We start from the raw sequence: 15,748 nt of genomic DNA, 5'->3' as shown, positions 1-15,748 counted from the left end.
GCGTCTCCTGCTGTGCCAAACATTCAACACTGGTTAGATTATGGGGAGGGACTGGGCTGAAAGTGGGATGTACTTGAGGGGGGTTCAGAGGAGTGCTAAACTAGTAGGGAATGGCTTTTGAAAAAGCTAAGTAAAGCTGTTTTAACACTTAAAAGGACCCAAAAGCAGAAATCCAGAAAGCCCTTAAGAATGACTAGCAACTAAAACCAGGAAGCCACTGATCCACAAAATTCTATCACCTCTGCCTTTCTCCGTAAGCACACTCACTGCCCTTAAGCATGTCAGCTCTGCTCCTTCCAGGTGTATATACAACAGCTGCAGTCACAAAAAGAGATGGGCTTTCTTTTCCTGAGCTAAATTCCAAATTTTCAGGGACTGGCCCAGCTTGGGTCCTATCTCCATACATGGCCAAAATGATAGGTACAATTGTATAACTTGGCAGCAGAAACCCAACCCCTGTGGAGGTGGGTTTATAAACAAAATAAACAATCTAAATTTAATCTATTTCACAGATGAAGCTAGAAAAGCAAACAAATGTAAAGAACCTTATATACCATGATACCTTGATGTGGGCGGGAGATAAGGAAATGTAGTTTTATAACAAATAGATGGTTTAGCCAGGCGCAGTGGCTCACGCCTGTAATCCCAGTACTTCGGGAGGCCGAGGCGGGTGGATCACCCGTGGTCAGGAGTTCAAGACCAGCCTAACCAACATGGGGAAACCCCGTCTCTACTAAAAATACAAAATTAGCCAGGGTGGTGGCACATGCCTGTAATCCCAGCTACTCGGGAGGCTGAGGCATGAGAATCGCTTGAACCCCAGAGGTGGAGGTTGCAGTGAGCTGAGATTGTGCCATTGCACTGTAGCCTGGGTAACAGGAGCAAAACTCTGTCTCAAAAAAAAAAAAAAGAACAAATAGATGGTTGTTTCACTAAATCATGAGTATGAGAAACAAATTTGAAGAGACAGGGAAGAATATAGTTTTGGACATATGAGTTTAATTACCTGCTAAATTATCAGATGGAAATATGTGGTAAATGGATGGAAACAAGGTGCATAAACTTAGGAGGCAGAAATTTTTAAACTTTAGGTTTAGACATTTACCAGAGTGGACAATTTTTAACATTTAAAATAAAACTTTTTGCCACAAAAAACAAATGTATTAAAACTAGTTTCCAGAACTGCCCAAATGACTTTTTAAACATGATTTAAATGTCAAGTTTTCTTTGGCAAGTCTATCCAAAATACTAATTTTCCTTTTAGAAGTTAGTTTATAATTTATATATTAGAGTGCCCTTAATTGATGTTCATCGGGATACATTCCTCTGAGCCCTAATGGTTTTGGGAAGCCTAGGCGGGTGGATCACCTGAGGCCAGAGTTCGAGACCAGCCTGGCCAACATGGTGAAACCCAGTCTCTACTAAAAATGCAAAAATTAGCCTGGCGTGGTAGCAGGTGCCTGTAATCTCAGCTACTCGGGAGGCTGAGGCAGGAGAACTGCTAGAACCTGGGAGGTGGAGGTTGCAGTGAGTTGAGATCACGCCATCGCACTCCAGCCTGGGTGACAAGAGCGAGACTCAGTCTCCAAAAAAAAAAAAAAAAAGTGTCTAAATACCTTTTAATTAAGTTGTCATTCTCAAAGATATTCTGGAGCAAAAATCAGGAATTAAACATCTATAAATTCTTCTTCACTTCTGTTATAGTGCAGCAATTTATCATCTAACCCATAGTGGTCTATCAATTGAGTAAGGCTCAGTTTCTTGTTCTCTTCAGACACAGCTGACTGCAACTCATAAAGCAACAGCTGGCTACAACTTCTCCACTTCTTTATTAACAACTGTAACTGAGACAGATCATTCTGAAACAGAAAAAAAAAAAAAAAAACCATGTATGTATGTCAATAACTAGTCATGCTAGTTCAACTTAATTAAAGTTGTTAAATTAGTGGATGTGCAGGTTTAAAGGCTAACATACACTGGGATGAATGGGACTTCTATCTAGGAAAAAGTAGGATGGTCATATGTAGAATGGTTACAATGTCATTCAACTTGAGTTCAATGGCTATTTTGTTGGCTCACGCTCTGGACCATCCTTATGATAAGGGAAAAATCAAATCATTAAATTGGGCCAAAACTATGTCAAGAAGCAGTAATACAGGGAAAAATCTACTCTATTACAACTGTACCTTTTTAAAAATGACACTATACTGTACTTTGCACTAAATTTTGCTATGAACCTAAAACTGCTCTTTAAAATTACAAAATTCTAGTTAAAAATATTTTTTTAGGCTAGGCATGGTGGCTCACACCTGTGATCCCAGTACTTTGGAAGGCCAAGGTGGGAAGACTGCTTGAGCCTAGGAGTTCAAGACTAGACTGTGCAAAATAACAAGACTATCTCTACAAAAAAATAATTTAAAAAAATTAGCCAGGTGTGATGGCACATGCCTGTAGTCCCAGTTACTAGGGAGGCTGAGGTGGGAGGATCACTTGAGCCCAGGAGTTCAAGGCTGCAATAAGTTAGGACTGTACCACTGTACTCCAGGCTGGGTAACAGAGACCATGTCTCTAAAAAGAGAATGAATAAATAAAATACACTTTTTACTCCTAAATTTTAAAATACATTCAATACTCCTAAATTTTATTTTTAAAAAACCCTAAAATTTCACGAGAACAAATGAGATATGCTATCTCATCATTTATTCCACATAGTTGGGGGAAAATGAGCTATTGCATATATATGAATTTTCCAGGTAATAAAGGTTATCTCCTTCCATGTACTCAAGTTCTATTTAATTCAACCTATATGAGTTGAAATCTAAAATCTAATATATATTTGTTTTTTTCTCAAATAATATGGCTGAATCACATTAATTATTTGGGGGAGACACAAGATCATAAATAAAATACCTTTTATTGTACTCTACAGCCCATTTTTAGTTTTACTAATTGACTGTCAGCTTTCACTTCTGTTCCCGTCGTACTTGCATCTAACATTTAATACTTCTAATATTGCTGTGGGCTAGAAACTAGAGAGAAAAGTTTAACTGCATATTAAATAAGAGCTGAGATTCTTAAAAAGTTTTACCTGGTGTTTAAGGGCCTTTTCTACTCTAAATCTGGAGTTGAATTAAAGTTGTTGGAAGCCAGGTTTCTGAATATTTGGCTTATTGCTTATTATGATAAAAAAACAAACACACACCTTATTTTCTATTTTTGAAATTACTTTCCTGCAATTTATGTAAAAATAAAAATGATACAATGGTCCCGAAATTCTTCTCACCTTTGATCTATACATTTTGACTAGTTTTAGCCTCCGAAGAAGGTCTTCTTTCTCCTGAACCTGCTTCACCAATTTGGCTTTTTCATCGTTTAATCTTTGTTTAGGAAGATTCTCATTCATGAACTCATTTTGGAGAGCACTGCATGATCCAGAATGAAGTGACTGAGATTCACAGACACTGAGATTCTTCAAAGTATTTTTCAAATTTGTATTTTCTTCAAATTCACTATCTATGTGTTTAAAACTTTCTTGAAATTCCAAACAGTTTTCCTCTGTGGAAGATGCTGGTTTGTCTGAAAAGGTCTGATCATTTTCTTCACTCTCTACTTTAAGACGTTTCACCACATTGTAACAGGAATTAAATGAAGATCTTGTTTTCCTTAATCTTTCTCTAAGTGTTGCACTCATAGGCTATAAAGAGCATAAAACATTAAAAATGTGAATCAAGAAAAACATTCTTGATGTCAATAAATCACCAGAAATAAAGGCCTTACATTTCTGTGCTAGACACCACTAGATGGCTTTCTGTCTCCACATCTAAAGAAGGCATCACAAAATGTCTTTAATTTCTGGAAGCTCCATTTGTTCTATTTCCTTTTTACTTCAGCAAGATCAACACCTTTCTAAAAGTGTTGAAAGGTTTATCCCAGTAATCAAGGAACATTTATTTGTTCAGTAACAAGCACATGCCTGACGGTACTCCAGGTGCTTCAGAATTAGAGTAAGGAAAAGACCTAGACCCTGCCACTAAAGACCTTCACAATACTGCACAGATTCTAACTTTCTCCATTAATCTGAAACTAACTGAAATGAATTGATTCAAGAGGAAAATATGGAAAGGGGCTGGTGGGTGTCATATATGTGACCTTAGAAGAAAAACATAAAATTGTTTAATAAAATGTCTACTTATTTATGCTACACATTATGTTAATTAACAACCTTCAGTAGAATTTAAACCACCACTGCCACAATACTTAGAAACACACAATGGATCCACTGGAAGGACAAAGATTTTCATACTTGTTTTCGTGAACTATTTGTATGGGGAGATGATGGATTCGCAGAGGCCTGAGGAGTGCTAGGTAAAACCACAGCTGAGTCTGACGAACTTTCCATCTTGAAAGTGAAATCTTGGTTTTTCTCTAAAAAAGAAAAATTATTAAATGAGAATCAAATTAGCCACACCTCTCCATAGTCGATTTTTATCAAAGAATATATTTTATTGGTATACAAAGCATCCACAAGCTAGATATTTCTAATTTCACTTTGTAATTCATTATTGCTCTTTTTGCAGTTTTCCATTTACCTTCCCACAAAGGGACCACTAAGATTTTCATGACACATCAACCAGCTAGTATCTCATAGTCACAACTCTCCTTGTTTTCTTTTCATCCACCAAAATATATTCAAATTCTGCCTTGGAAGAAGGGAATAACAGCTTTAGATAATCAGGAATTCTTTATGATGACAGCTTCATAATTCAAAAAGATATAGCCGAAACCTTGACTCAAAAACAATAGGACCTGAATGTCACCCATCCTGAACTCTACAAGCTGTGACTAGAACCCGTTACCCTGCCGGCCCGAGGCATAAGAAACACAGCGGAGATGCATTTACGCCCTTTTAGTTTAAGCAGCGAATAGGCACTGAAAAGGAGAGTGGACTGAAATTGCTTTCTCCGACAAAGGCATCAACTTTTGAGAGGCAAACCAGGGGCGGGAGTAGTCCCCTCCTTCCCCCCATTGCAGAAAGCCCACTAGATCCCCGAAGACCCCATGCATGAGGTGAGGTTGAGTTCCCCAGACCCGGAAAAGGAGCTCAACTCGACTCCACAGCACACTCCCGGGGAAGCCCAGGTCTCAGGTAACCCCCTTCCCCTCAGCTGAGTACCTCCCTCCGCCATTCCCAGCGAGAGCAAAAAGCGCGCGCAGCTGCGGCCGTAAATCGATCCTGTGGCAGGGGCGGGGCCGTGCGGCTGGCGTAGAAGACGCGCAATTGGCCAGACTGACAAACGCGCGAGACGCCGCTTCACTCAGCGACTCAGAGCGGCGGGACTGCGAGCGCGCCTCCGCCAGCCGGCGGTTGGGGCGGGGCTTGGCCACACGATAGGCGGCCTAAACGCGTGATTGGCAGAATTAACCGGTGCGCGCGGCTCTCCCCGCCCAGCGCCCGAGGGCAGCGGGAGTGCGCGCGCGCGGCCGTGATCCGCAGCAGGTCTTGGGGCGGGGGAAGCTGAGCTTTGGAACAACCAGCCGATCCTGAGGGGGGCGCGCTTCCGTTCGCGGCTTCTCTTGTCTTATTTTCAACCGCCTTCCCTTCAGGCTTCCTTGTTTTTGTGCGTCTGTGAAGTGCGCCTGAAAGTGCCTCCCCCTGCCCCCGCCAGCCCGCCGCCTCCATTCTCTGGCTCCAGTCAGTCTCCTCTCCCCGCTCGTCACAGAAAAGGCTTTCCTCAGATGTGGCGCGGCCAGAAGCCGCACGGCTGGCTGCATGTTAGATTTACAGCTTGTGGACTCCCCAGAGGCAGAGACCACAAGAACAGCGTTGGGTTCCAGCCTGTTGAGAATGAAACATGTTAGAAATCTATCCGAGAGTCCTGGCACTTTAGCTGAGCTCATCGCTAGCTTTTTTGGCTGCCGCAAACTCGGCGGTCCCGTCGCTAGGTTTTTTTTTTTTTTTTTGTAAACAACCGTTTCTGTACCTCAGTATTCAGGCTTCTTAGCGTGACCTCAAATCTTTTACTCAAATCTGAGGGAAAATGTAGCCCAAGGAAGTTTGTTGTGGCGCAACACAGGAAACAGAACAATCATTACATGAGATTGTGTCGGTGCAAAATTCAGATGTTTGAGACCGATAGGGCCTTTGCCGGCCACCGGGCAGCAGCATCCCCAGTCGAGAAAATCCACCCCCCCGACCCCCCGCCACGCTTCCAGTGTGGCGAGGTTCTGTTGCTACGCGACGACAAAGTTAGCTACACTGGGTGGAGCACTGGGTTTAGGGAAAGAGTTGTGTAACTTCTGAGTCGCGTGGAAGTTGGGAATTTCCAGGGGCTAGTGTTTTCAGTCCTCTTATTGAATGGCCGTTTTAAACATTGATATCGTCTCTTTACTATTAGTAACATCTGACAGTAATGGCTTAGAAGTGGCCAGAAGGGAGTTACCTGAGCCTTAAGCAGTCAGGTATAATAATTACAAAACCTGAGGACTACTTAAGGGAATGATTAGGGGCACAGACATTAGAGTCAAATTGTCTAGGTTCAAATCCTGGCACCCTACTTTATGTTGTGCCTCAGTTTCTTCATCTCTTAATATGGGATTGGAGAATTAAATGAGAACTGGTAAGAGGCAACTAGAACAGAGCTAGGTATCTAGGAAGCAGTAGTTATTTTATATATTCAAGTGTATTCACCATTCCCTAACTGATTTAAAGGAATGTATCACCTTCACTTACCTTTCACCCCTTGATTTATCTCCCATTCCCCGAAAAAGCACATATATTTTTAAAAGATGCTGTTATCTGTAAGATCCCACACAATGTAAACTATAAATAGCAGAAAATGCAGAGCTTCACATATGATTAGTAATACATATTTCACTCCTAAAATTTTTTTAAATTACATAAGTTAACCCCAAGGAATTTACAAAGTGGAAGACAGAACTCATGATTTTGTGATAAAGGTGTTACTCATCTCACCAAGCTGCAGGTCTCAGTCTGTACATTTATTTCTCCCTTTACTCATTCATTGGCATCAGTTAATCTCAAAGAAAAAGCATAATGATTTGTCCTGACAGTAGAAGCACCATGCAGACTCTGCATATTCTTTATACCTCCCGGCATAAGGGCGAGTTGTTTTTATGACTGGCTAAAATCAGCTGCTCCCAAATCCTTTTACCTTTACAACCTAAGCTTAGAGCTGTGTTTTTCCTGGCTGCAGAAAGGAAAACAACATCTTGCCTTGCAAATGTTCTGACTTGCTTATTATGTGAACTGGTATCTTAAAATGGAATTATTTGGCCAGATTTTCAAAGAACTTCAGAACAAATACTCAGAAAAACCTGTATTTCAGAAATGTGCATTTGTTGACCTACCTCTCTGGCTTTCATGCATTGTTAGAACTGAATTATCTCCCTATACATAAGTTTGTATTTTACTTAATCTTTTCACGTCACAAATTGGAAACCCAGTTTCCTCGGTTTCATGTCAGAGATCTGGAATATAGCCCCTATACTTTTAATTGTATCTTTAGATAATGCATATCATACATTTCAGTGTCTTTAGTGACTTGAAATCTATTAGCCTGTGAAGACTTTGGTGTTTCTGACACAGGACATTGTATGTTTCCTATGAAACTTTTCAGGAAGGAAAAAATACTGGCCCAGTGAGCCAGGAAGTAAAGACTCCTTACCCTACCACAGAGAACAATTTAAGCAATAGAATCCAGTAATAATAGTAATTAATATCAACTCAAGTCAGGCTTTCCATGTATTTTAAAATTTCTTCAGTCCCCAAGGCTACTGTTGGCTACTTTGTTACTCATCAGGGAGTGGTAAAATGCTTCGTTCTTGTCTGTAATTATTGGTGGGATGATGATGTAGACCTAAAATCTTTTTATTTTTTTTTATTTATTTATTTTTTTTTTTTTTGAGACGGAGTCTCGCTCTGTGGCCCAGGCTGGAGTGCAGTGGCCAGATCTCAGCTCACTGCAAGCTCCGCCTCCCGGGTTTACGCCATTCTCCTGCCTCAGCCTCCGAGTAGCTGGGACTACAGGCGCCCGCCACCTCGCCCGGCTAGTTTTTTGTATTTTTAGTAGAGACGGGGTTTCACGGTGTTAGCCAGGATGGTCTCGATCTCCTGACCTCGGGATCCGCCCATCTCGGCCTCCCAAAGTGCTGGGATTACAGGCTTGAGCCACCGCGCCCGGCCGACCTAAAATCTTTATGAGGTTTTTTTTAAAAATTTTTTTTGTTCTTATTCTTGTCTAACGGCAAGAAAAGAATAAATAGCCTCTCTTTCTCTGTCTCTCTCTACCTACACACAAACGCACAAACACACTTACTTTTTAGCCACATTTAAAATGTTCATGTTAATTTTTAAATTCTCAGCTTTAGTATTATTTTGTAAATCTTAACAATAGTCTCAAGGTAACCTAAATTATATTCCCATAGGCTTTTCTGTATTGACAACATTTTCTGTGTGATGTGGACATAACTAGTATCCATAGGTTTTTTTAAAGAAACAAAGACATAGGCCGGGCGCAGTGGCTCGTGCCTGTAATCCCGGCACTTTGGGAGGTCAAAGTGGACTGATCACAAGGTCAGAGACCAGCCTGGCCAATATAGTGAAATCCTGTCTCTACTAAAAATACAAAAATTAGCCAGGCCTGGTGGTGGGTGCCTGTAGTCCCAGCTACTTGGGAGACTGAGGCAGGAAAATTGCTGGAACCTAGGAGGCAGAGATTGCGGTGATCTAAGATCGTGCCACTACACTCCAGCCTGGGCGACAGAGACTCCTAAAAAAAAAAAAAAAAAAAAAAGATAAAAATACACACTTCTGAAACTAGGATTAACATCCACTTGGGTGAGGAATTGTGTAAAATCCACATGATTCAGTTGATTTATAATGTCCATTAGGACAAATTAAACAAACTAAATTTAATACAAATTTATAACACAGGAAAATCTGCCAAATTCTCTTAGCTGACTTTCAACACTTCTTATCACAGTTGTACATAAGTTGAAAATACCCTTCGGCCGGGCACAGTGGCTCAAGCCTGTAATCCCAGCACTTTGGGAGGCCGAGACGGGCGGATCACGAGGTCAGGAGATCGAGCCCATCCTGGCTAACACGGTGAAACCCTGTCTCTACTAAAAAATACAAAAAAACTAGCCGGGTGAGGTGGCGGGCACCTGTAGTCCCAGCTACTCAGGAGGCTGAGGCAGGAGAATGGCGTGAACCCGGGAGGTGGAGCTTGCAGTGAGCTGAGATCCGGCCACAGCACTCCAGCCTGGGTGACAGAACGAGACTCCGTCTCAAAAAAAAAAAAAAAAAAAAAAAAAAGAAAATACCCTTCAAAAACTCTTCTCTGGGTTTCTCTTGCCATGAATTCAAGTCGCATCTTTTAGACCCATCCATGGTAAAGTGATATTTTAGTGCTCTGTAATTTCATAAATTTCCCTTTGAGAATAGTTGACAAATATTTCTATTTTTTTCTCTATTATCTAGAAGATCTCGTATGGAATTACATAATGTGTAATGCCTGCACTTGTAGAGACTTTGTTACCAAACATCGATCTTTATGATTTAACTATTTCATATTCTTTAGCCAAGATATTTAAGAGTGGGTTTTATTTTAACTTCAAGATAAAAGGGCCATTGACATAGCTGTTAGGCATGCCACAGCAATTGCCTCACTGAGTAGGATGGTTACTTAGATAAGGAGAGGATCAGTATTATTAGCACAATGAAACCTTTCCATCACCAGGCAGCTAGAAAATGTATCTAATAACTAATATTCAGGACAATGTACTACACAAGAACCTAAAAAGCTCTCTTCATCTGAATTTCCTGTCCTTTTATTCTCTCAGATCTGGCATTTTGTCAAATCCATCAGAGACTAGAGAGGCAATAGTGTCTATGATTCACTGCTATTACTGGGTGTGTTCCCTTGGAGAAGAATAGAGTGATTCAGGTTAGATTAGTAATGGTGAGGGAGAAGGTAGGGCCAAGTGGGTGGAGGGGGAGGGATAGTGGCAGAGGAGTTAGATTCTTAAAAGGTAATGGGAATAAAAGTACTGCTCAGGGCCACATTCTTCTCATATTCTTTTTAAAATGTCACTCCTGCATTTATTTGGAGAAAAAAAAGGCATTAGATGTCAGCAAATCCTTAAGCAAGAGAACATGTCTTTTAATCATCTTTAACCACCTTGAAGTTTGAAGAAACAACCCCCAAGATAATTTCACAGAATTGAATTCTGTTTAAAGTGCCGACAAACAAGTCAACTCAGTTTTCTACCCTTGCCTCTCATTCCTGTTTCAGTCTTGAGGGTATGAAAGGTTTCTTCTTGGTGGTATTTTTTAGATCGGGGCAAGGGTGTCTAAGGGTACCAGGAAAATAAGGAATTAAGAGACCATATTCTAGGATACCGTCGATCTTCGTGCTTCTGCTCTTCCACCTCTTGGCAAACTTAGATGATAAGTATAGTAGTAGAAAAAATCTGTGAATTTAGCCTAACCAGAAATTTTCTGGCTCACATCAGGAGCTGACAGCTAGACTGAAATTTAATCCTTTTCCCACCACTCTACCAATCAGGAGAAAACACTAAGTCTCCACTCCCAAAGGTGAGGTAACATTACATTAACGCCATCAACCTTTAGGAGCAGCATCAAACCCGCTGAATGCAGAGCCTCTGACCAGGATGTCTGAAACCCCAGTGAGGACCAGGTGGAGAGGCATGATCAAAGATCGGGGAGGTGACTTGAGCAAAGGCACCTCTTCATGGATCCTCTCCCTTCCACCTTCAAGATTGTGTCAAGTGCTCATGTCCCCCATACTGTGTCTAAATTATACCACTTGTGAGTGACAGCAACATCACTCAGCTCTCCACCTCCATGACACATCTGTGGCTACCAACAAATAATGTATAAAGTTTAATGATGATGCTGGTGATCCTCAATTGGCAAGTGATATTATTACTTTTTGATACTAAAAATGTGTCTTTCTTACAGGTAGGATCGTGGAAAAGAAGTATAGAATAAAAAATCATTCACTCTGACATAGTCCTCTAAGATTTCACCCAGCTATTTAGACTTTATTAGCACAAGATTAAGACAGATAATACTTTTCCTTCAACAATGTAAACCTTTAATTCAAACCTTTCCAAACTGTCCCACCCCACAAAGTTTCCCCTTATGTTCCACTCTGGTTGTTATATCATCTATCAAGCACATTATATAAGCATTTTTCACTTGATTTAAGTACCTACCTTTGAGTCAGCTTGTCCTCTTCTTACAGCCACTCTCAAACCTCTCTTTTATTATTATTATTTTAATCAAGAGAAGGGTGATTTAAACAATTGTTTTCCAACACTCCCTACTACATGGGAATGATGGCTTAATACATCTCCATTTTACTGTTTACTCCCTTTCTTCTGCTCTGATATGACATGATCTACACCCTTCTATGAACGCTGGATATTGAAAACACACCTCTATGTTGCTGAAGGTCTGGTGTGAAGGGAATTCATACTAAGCACAGGAATAACACTCACCAGCAAAGATGGTCTTTAGCATGGTTAGGCTTTTGGAGACCTGTCATTTGGCAAACAGCATCCCATGATACCAAAGAATACAGGTTTGGGTTTTAGAGGGCAGGCAACTAATCACGTCCACATTTGTTAAGCAAATTCCTATGAAACTATAAATTATAAGGTACTCATAGATTAAAAAAAAAAAAAAAAAGCAAGCATTACTACAGGTTGGCATTGTCTGAAATGCTTTCCTAGTCTAATTCTGGAGCATTAAAATAGAGATTTCAAACCTGCATGTACAAGTTTAGGATTTTTGTAAAGCTGCCAAATCTTTAATGTAACAATAATTAGCATAAAGCTTGTGCAATTAAGTTGCCCTGAAAAGAATGAGTTTGAATCTTTTGCAAGATGTCTTTTTTAAAAAAAGCATTTTACCAGTATGTATTATTTTCACTCAGAGCCGTTTCCCACAGGTTTTGAAGAGATGTAAAGCTGACTGTGTTTTATTTCAATAATTGTCTGCAAGGATAGCAGTTTATTTTCAGTCGCTAGTTTTTGGAGTGAGTCAATCAACCACATTTGCCCACCAATATCTCTATGAATACTTTTCATTTTTATAGTTGAGAAGAATCAGTTTTATTGTTCCCCTCAATCTAGATAAAATTCCTTCATGCTCAGAATGGGATTAAGTCCCCAAATCAAATGTGAGAAAGAGAAATTCAGACATATCAAACAGTAGATGCAGTAAGCCAGTACCTATAGTGACTTGATTTTGATGGGTGAAAAATAGCATGTTATCACAGGTTTGAACCACTACAGGTAAGAATTACATGGACTAATGAGAACACTTACGAAGCTGAAATTAAACATTTGCATACTAAATAGCAGTTCTCAAGGCAAGTCTTAGAAATCCCTCACCTTCCAATCAGTAACTGCTCAAACTGAGATTACAGGAAGCTTTCTTGGACTACTACATTCATAACTGAAGTCAGTTGTCATGAGTGTTCAAATATTTTCTGCCAAGAATTAATGCAGGAGGAGAGGGAAGAATTGAGGTAGGGCAGTAGGGAAGGAAGGGAGGGAAGGGAGCTGTATTTACTACATGTTTCTTGCCCTTAAGCAGAACAAAAACTAGTGCTCCAAAATGATGTTTTTCATAACAAATTACTGATTACTAGGCTTGTTTACTCCATACTAAAGTTATTCTGCAGATTTGACCTGTGTTTTGAGGCCTAAGCATCAGCTCAAACATCAAGAATCCTGGGCACACTTAATTTGGGCTAAATTCTGACAAAGTCATGACTTGTTTCTTAATGAGAAATATATTCTTCATGTTCTTAAGGCCTTTTGATACATTTGAATTAAAAGGATTATGGAAGTTCAAGATTTTGTGTTTAATAAACGTATAAGCATGCATTACAGATACATGTGTACTTTCTTAGCACTGGTGGAATATTATAATGATCAGGTTAAACTTGATTATACCTTGTAACTTAGATAAGCCATTTTACAGTAGGTGAAATTTGAATGGGTAAAGCCATAAAGCCACAGAGCTTACTTATTTGGGTTTTTTTTTTTTGGTTCTTTTTTGTTTTTCATTCCAAATCTTGTCTTTTTTGAGTTTTGTTGCTGTATAGAGTCAATTGGGGATGAAATGGGCTGTGGTCACAAACTGTGAAGGTAAGATTGCTTATATCTGTACTAAACATGAGATAATCATGGGTTGTCAGTTTAAATTGAGGAAAATGGGGAAATCTTTGGAATTTTTGTTTGAATACAAGTTTTAGTGAATAAAAATGACACTCATTGATGTTTACAACATTTTTCTCTGATTCATTCATTCTCTTGGAAATATGGCTGCAGCAGGGGATAGGCCTGAGTCAGAGCATCTGAGTCATTTATTGACCCTGCCACTAACAACTAACGAGCTGTATTGACTTTGGGGGTTTCAATTCAGTTTCCTCATCTATAAATTGTGAAGAGAAAAGTTATCTTTCCCTGTCTCTGAGTTAGTTCCTACAATTCCAGGTGGGGTCATTTTGGAACACCTGAAATTACCACTTCCCACCAGATTGTTAAATGAAGTTACGGGTAAAAATTCTCTATAAAAATAACCATTATGATAATATGATAGAAGATGTATTAGGTGCTGTAGATGGAAAAGTAAATATATTCTTTAGGAGTTTACAAGTGGACACCAGTATTTATCACATTGATTAAACCAGAGTCAGCTCTGGGAAAAACTAGCACCCAGAGGTGTTTTTTTGGTTTTTTGTTCCAGTGACCTTTCTTTCCTCTTCGCAGGCCTCCCACATTATCCTAATCCAGCCCTTTCAAGCCCAGGGTTTTGGGCTAACTCTCATCAACCACCTCTTGCCATTGCAGGGCATACTCCAAGTTATTTTACTTACTTGTACTGTCATCTTCCAGAACTCATGCCCCTATCTTTATTAATATTGGATGCATAGAGTTGGTGCTCAATAAATGTTTTGAATGGATGAATTTCAGAATGAATGGAATAATTATGTAATCAGTAATTCAGAAAGTGAGCATCCCAAACAAAGTAAGAAGAGGAAGTGATGCTGTAGCAGTCTCCAGAGAAGAATATTTTTGATGCAACTGATACCTTGTGGAACAGCTTCTCTAAGGGGAAAACTGTTCCTCAAATCTAATATAAACCTTTCAGCTGTATGTTTTCTAATTATTTCTTATCATTGTTTTGTATTATTCTGTCACTGGACCAAGGAAGATTACTTTTATCAGAGTAGAAACATACACGAAACATGTGGTTCCTTTCCAGATGATGATATTGGCCGTCTTTGAAAGTGGTGACTTTTGTTCACAATGGAATGGGTTTTAACAGCTTTGTCTTTTCTCCCTCTTACCCAAATCTTCTGTGAGAGGTAGTATAATTTTTAGTCTATGTAGCCAGGAAATAGAGTGAAAGTAAATCAAGTTTGTGGAAACCAACCATAACTTCAGCTTAAGGAAAAAAGTCAGATACTATAGCAGGAAGTAGATATATGTTGGGTGGTATACAAAGAATACTGACTTTTATTCCACAGTGTATACATGTATCAAAATATCACATGGTACCCCGTAAATATATATAATTATTGTCAATTAAAATAAAATGAAAGTTTAAAAATGAATCCTGATTTTATTAATTCTGCAAACTGTGCTGTATACCTGTAGTACAACTTCTGAAAAAGGTAGAGAAATGTGCATCCTTTCAGGGATAACATAACAAGGTAAATAAGTTTAATTTTTTTATCTGAAAAGTTGAGGTTACTATTTGATTTGCTTCATTTCTCCACTTTATTTGCCTGAATATGTCCTGTCTTTCACTCCTCTTCAACATCACTGCTGCTGTTTGAGCTCAGGTCTGGCCTGCCTGCCTACAATAGCTTCCTGACTGGTTTTCTGACTTCTAGATTTTTCTTCCACTTTTCCTATACCATCCCATTTCCCATGCCCATCAATTCTCTACATTGCTGCTAGAATGATCTTTTTAAAGATATTAAAATCTTCCAATGACTGTCAATTCTCTTTAGGATAAATCCAAAGTCCCTACCAAATCACTCATACATATCTTTCCAGCTTCATCTTGTGCCACTCCCTGTCACCCACCCTGCACACTAGCTTTGCTGAATTATGTACTTAAAATTCCCAGAATGGATAAAGCTCCTCTCCTTATCATCTTGCTACTTCCTTCTGCCTGGAAGACACAGGCATGTGTATGCATGTGCACGTGTGTATGCGTGCATGCACACACACACGCTTTCATCACCTGGCTAATGTCTACTCCCATCTCAAGATTAGGATCTTGTGTCAAAATCCCCACTCCCTCTCACTTGCTTCCCAGTGGCCCACATTCTCATTTTATTCCTTTCCTCCTCAGAATCTTCTGGCTAGAGTTAGATGCCTTTCCTTTTCCATGGTACCCTATAGGTGTCATAATATATACTTACCATGAGCTACTTGAGAACAGGAACTGTGTCTTTGATCTCTATATCTGCAACTCCCACAACAAAAAGCTTAGCAGATGTGTTTGGGTTCAAGCAGAAGATGAAGTGCTAAGAATACACAGGGAAAGTGCTAAGAGAGTTCAGAGACAGTTGAGTCAACGAAGACTTCATGGAAAAAAATGGTATTTGAGTTGTATTTTATTGTCTTCACAACAATCTCGATAGAATCTTTTTGCTTTTCAATCAACATTTTT

General features: G+C 39.6%; 2 protein-coding genes across 3 annotated transcripts in view; both read right to left on the bottom strand.

Annotated features, from left to right (window-relative positions):
* The window catches only part of GSTO1 (glutathione S-transferase omega 1), a 584,823-nt gene that overhangs the window by 144,796 nt on the left and 424,279 nt on the right, over window positions 1–15,748 (bottom strand). The window lies entirely within an intron of this gene.
* SFR1 (SWI5 dependent homologous recombination repair protein 1) overlaps window positions 978–15,748 on the bottom strand; it is a 296,645-nt gene continuing 281,874 nt past the window's right edge. Inside the window, exons 1-4 of one of the 2 annotated variants that reach the window (XM_050804922.1) lie at window positions 5,174–5,335; window positions 4,304–4,425; window positions 3,284–3,694; window positions 978–1,859 (exon numbers count right to left, since the gene is read on the bottom strand). In XM_050804922.1, the coding sequence (XP_050660879.1) occupies window positions 1,668–1,859; window positions 3,284–3,694; window positions 4,304–4,425; window positions 5,174–5,186 (738 nt within the window). In that variant the 5' untranslated portion in view covers window positions 5,187–5,335 and the 3' untranslated portion in view covers window positions 978–1,667. The other variant, XM_050804923.1, reaches the window with a different exon arrangement.

This window comes from Macaca thibetana, chromosome 9 (genome assembly GCF_024542745.1).
Source record: "Macaca thibetana thibetana isolate TM-01 chromosome 9, ASM2454274v1, whole genome shotgun sequence".
NCBI lineage: Eukaryota > Metazoa > Chordata > Mammalia > Primates > Cercopithecidae > Macaca > Macaca thibetana.
This window is presented reverse-complemented; position numbering and strand designations above follow the sequence as displayed.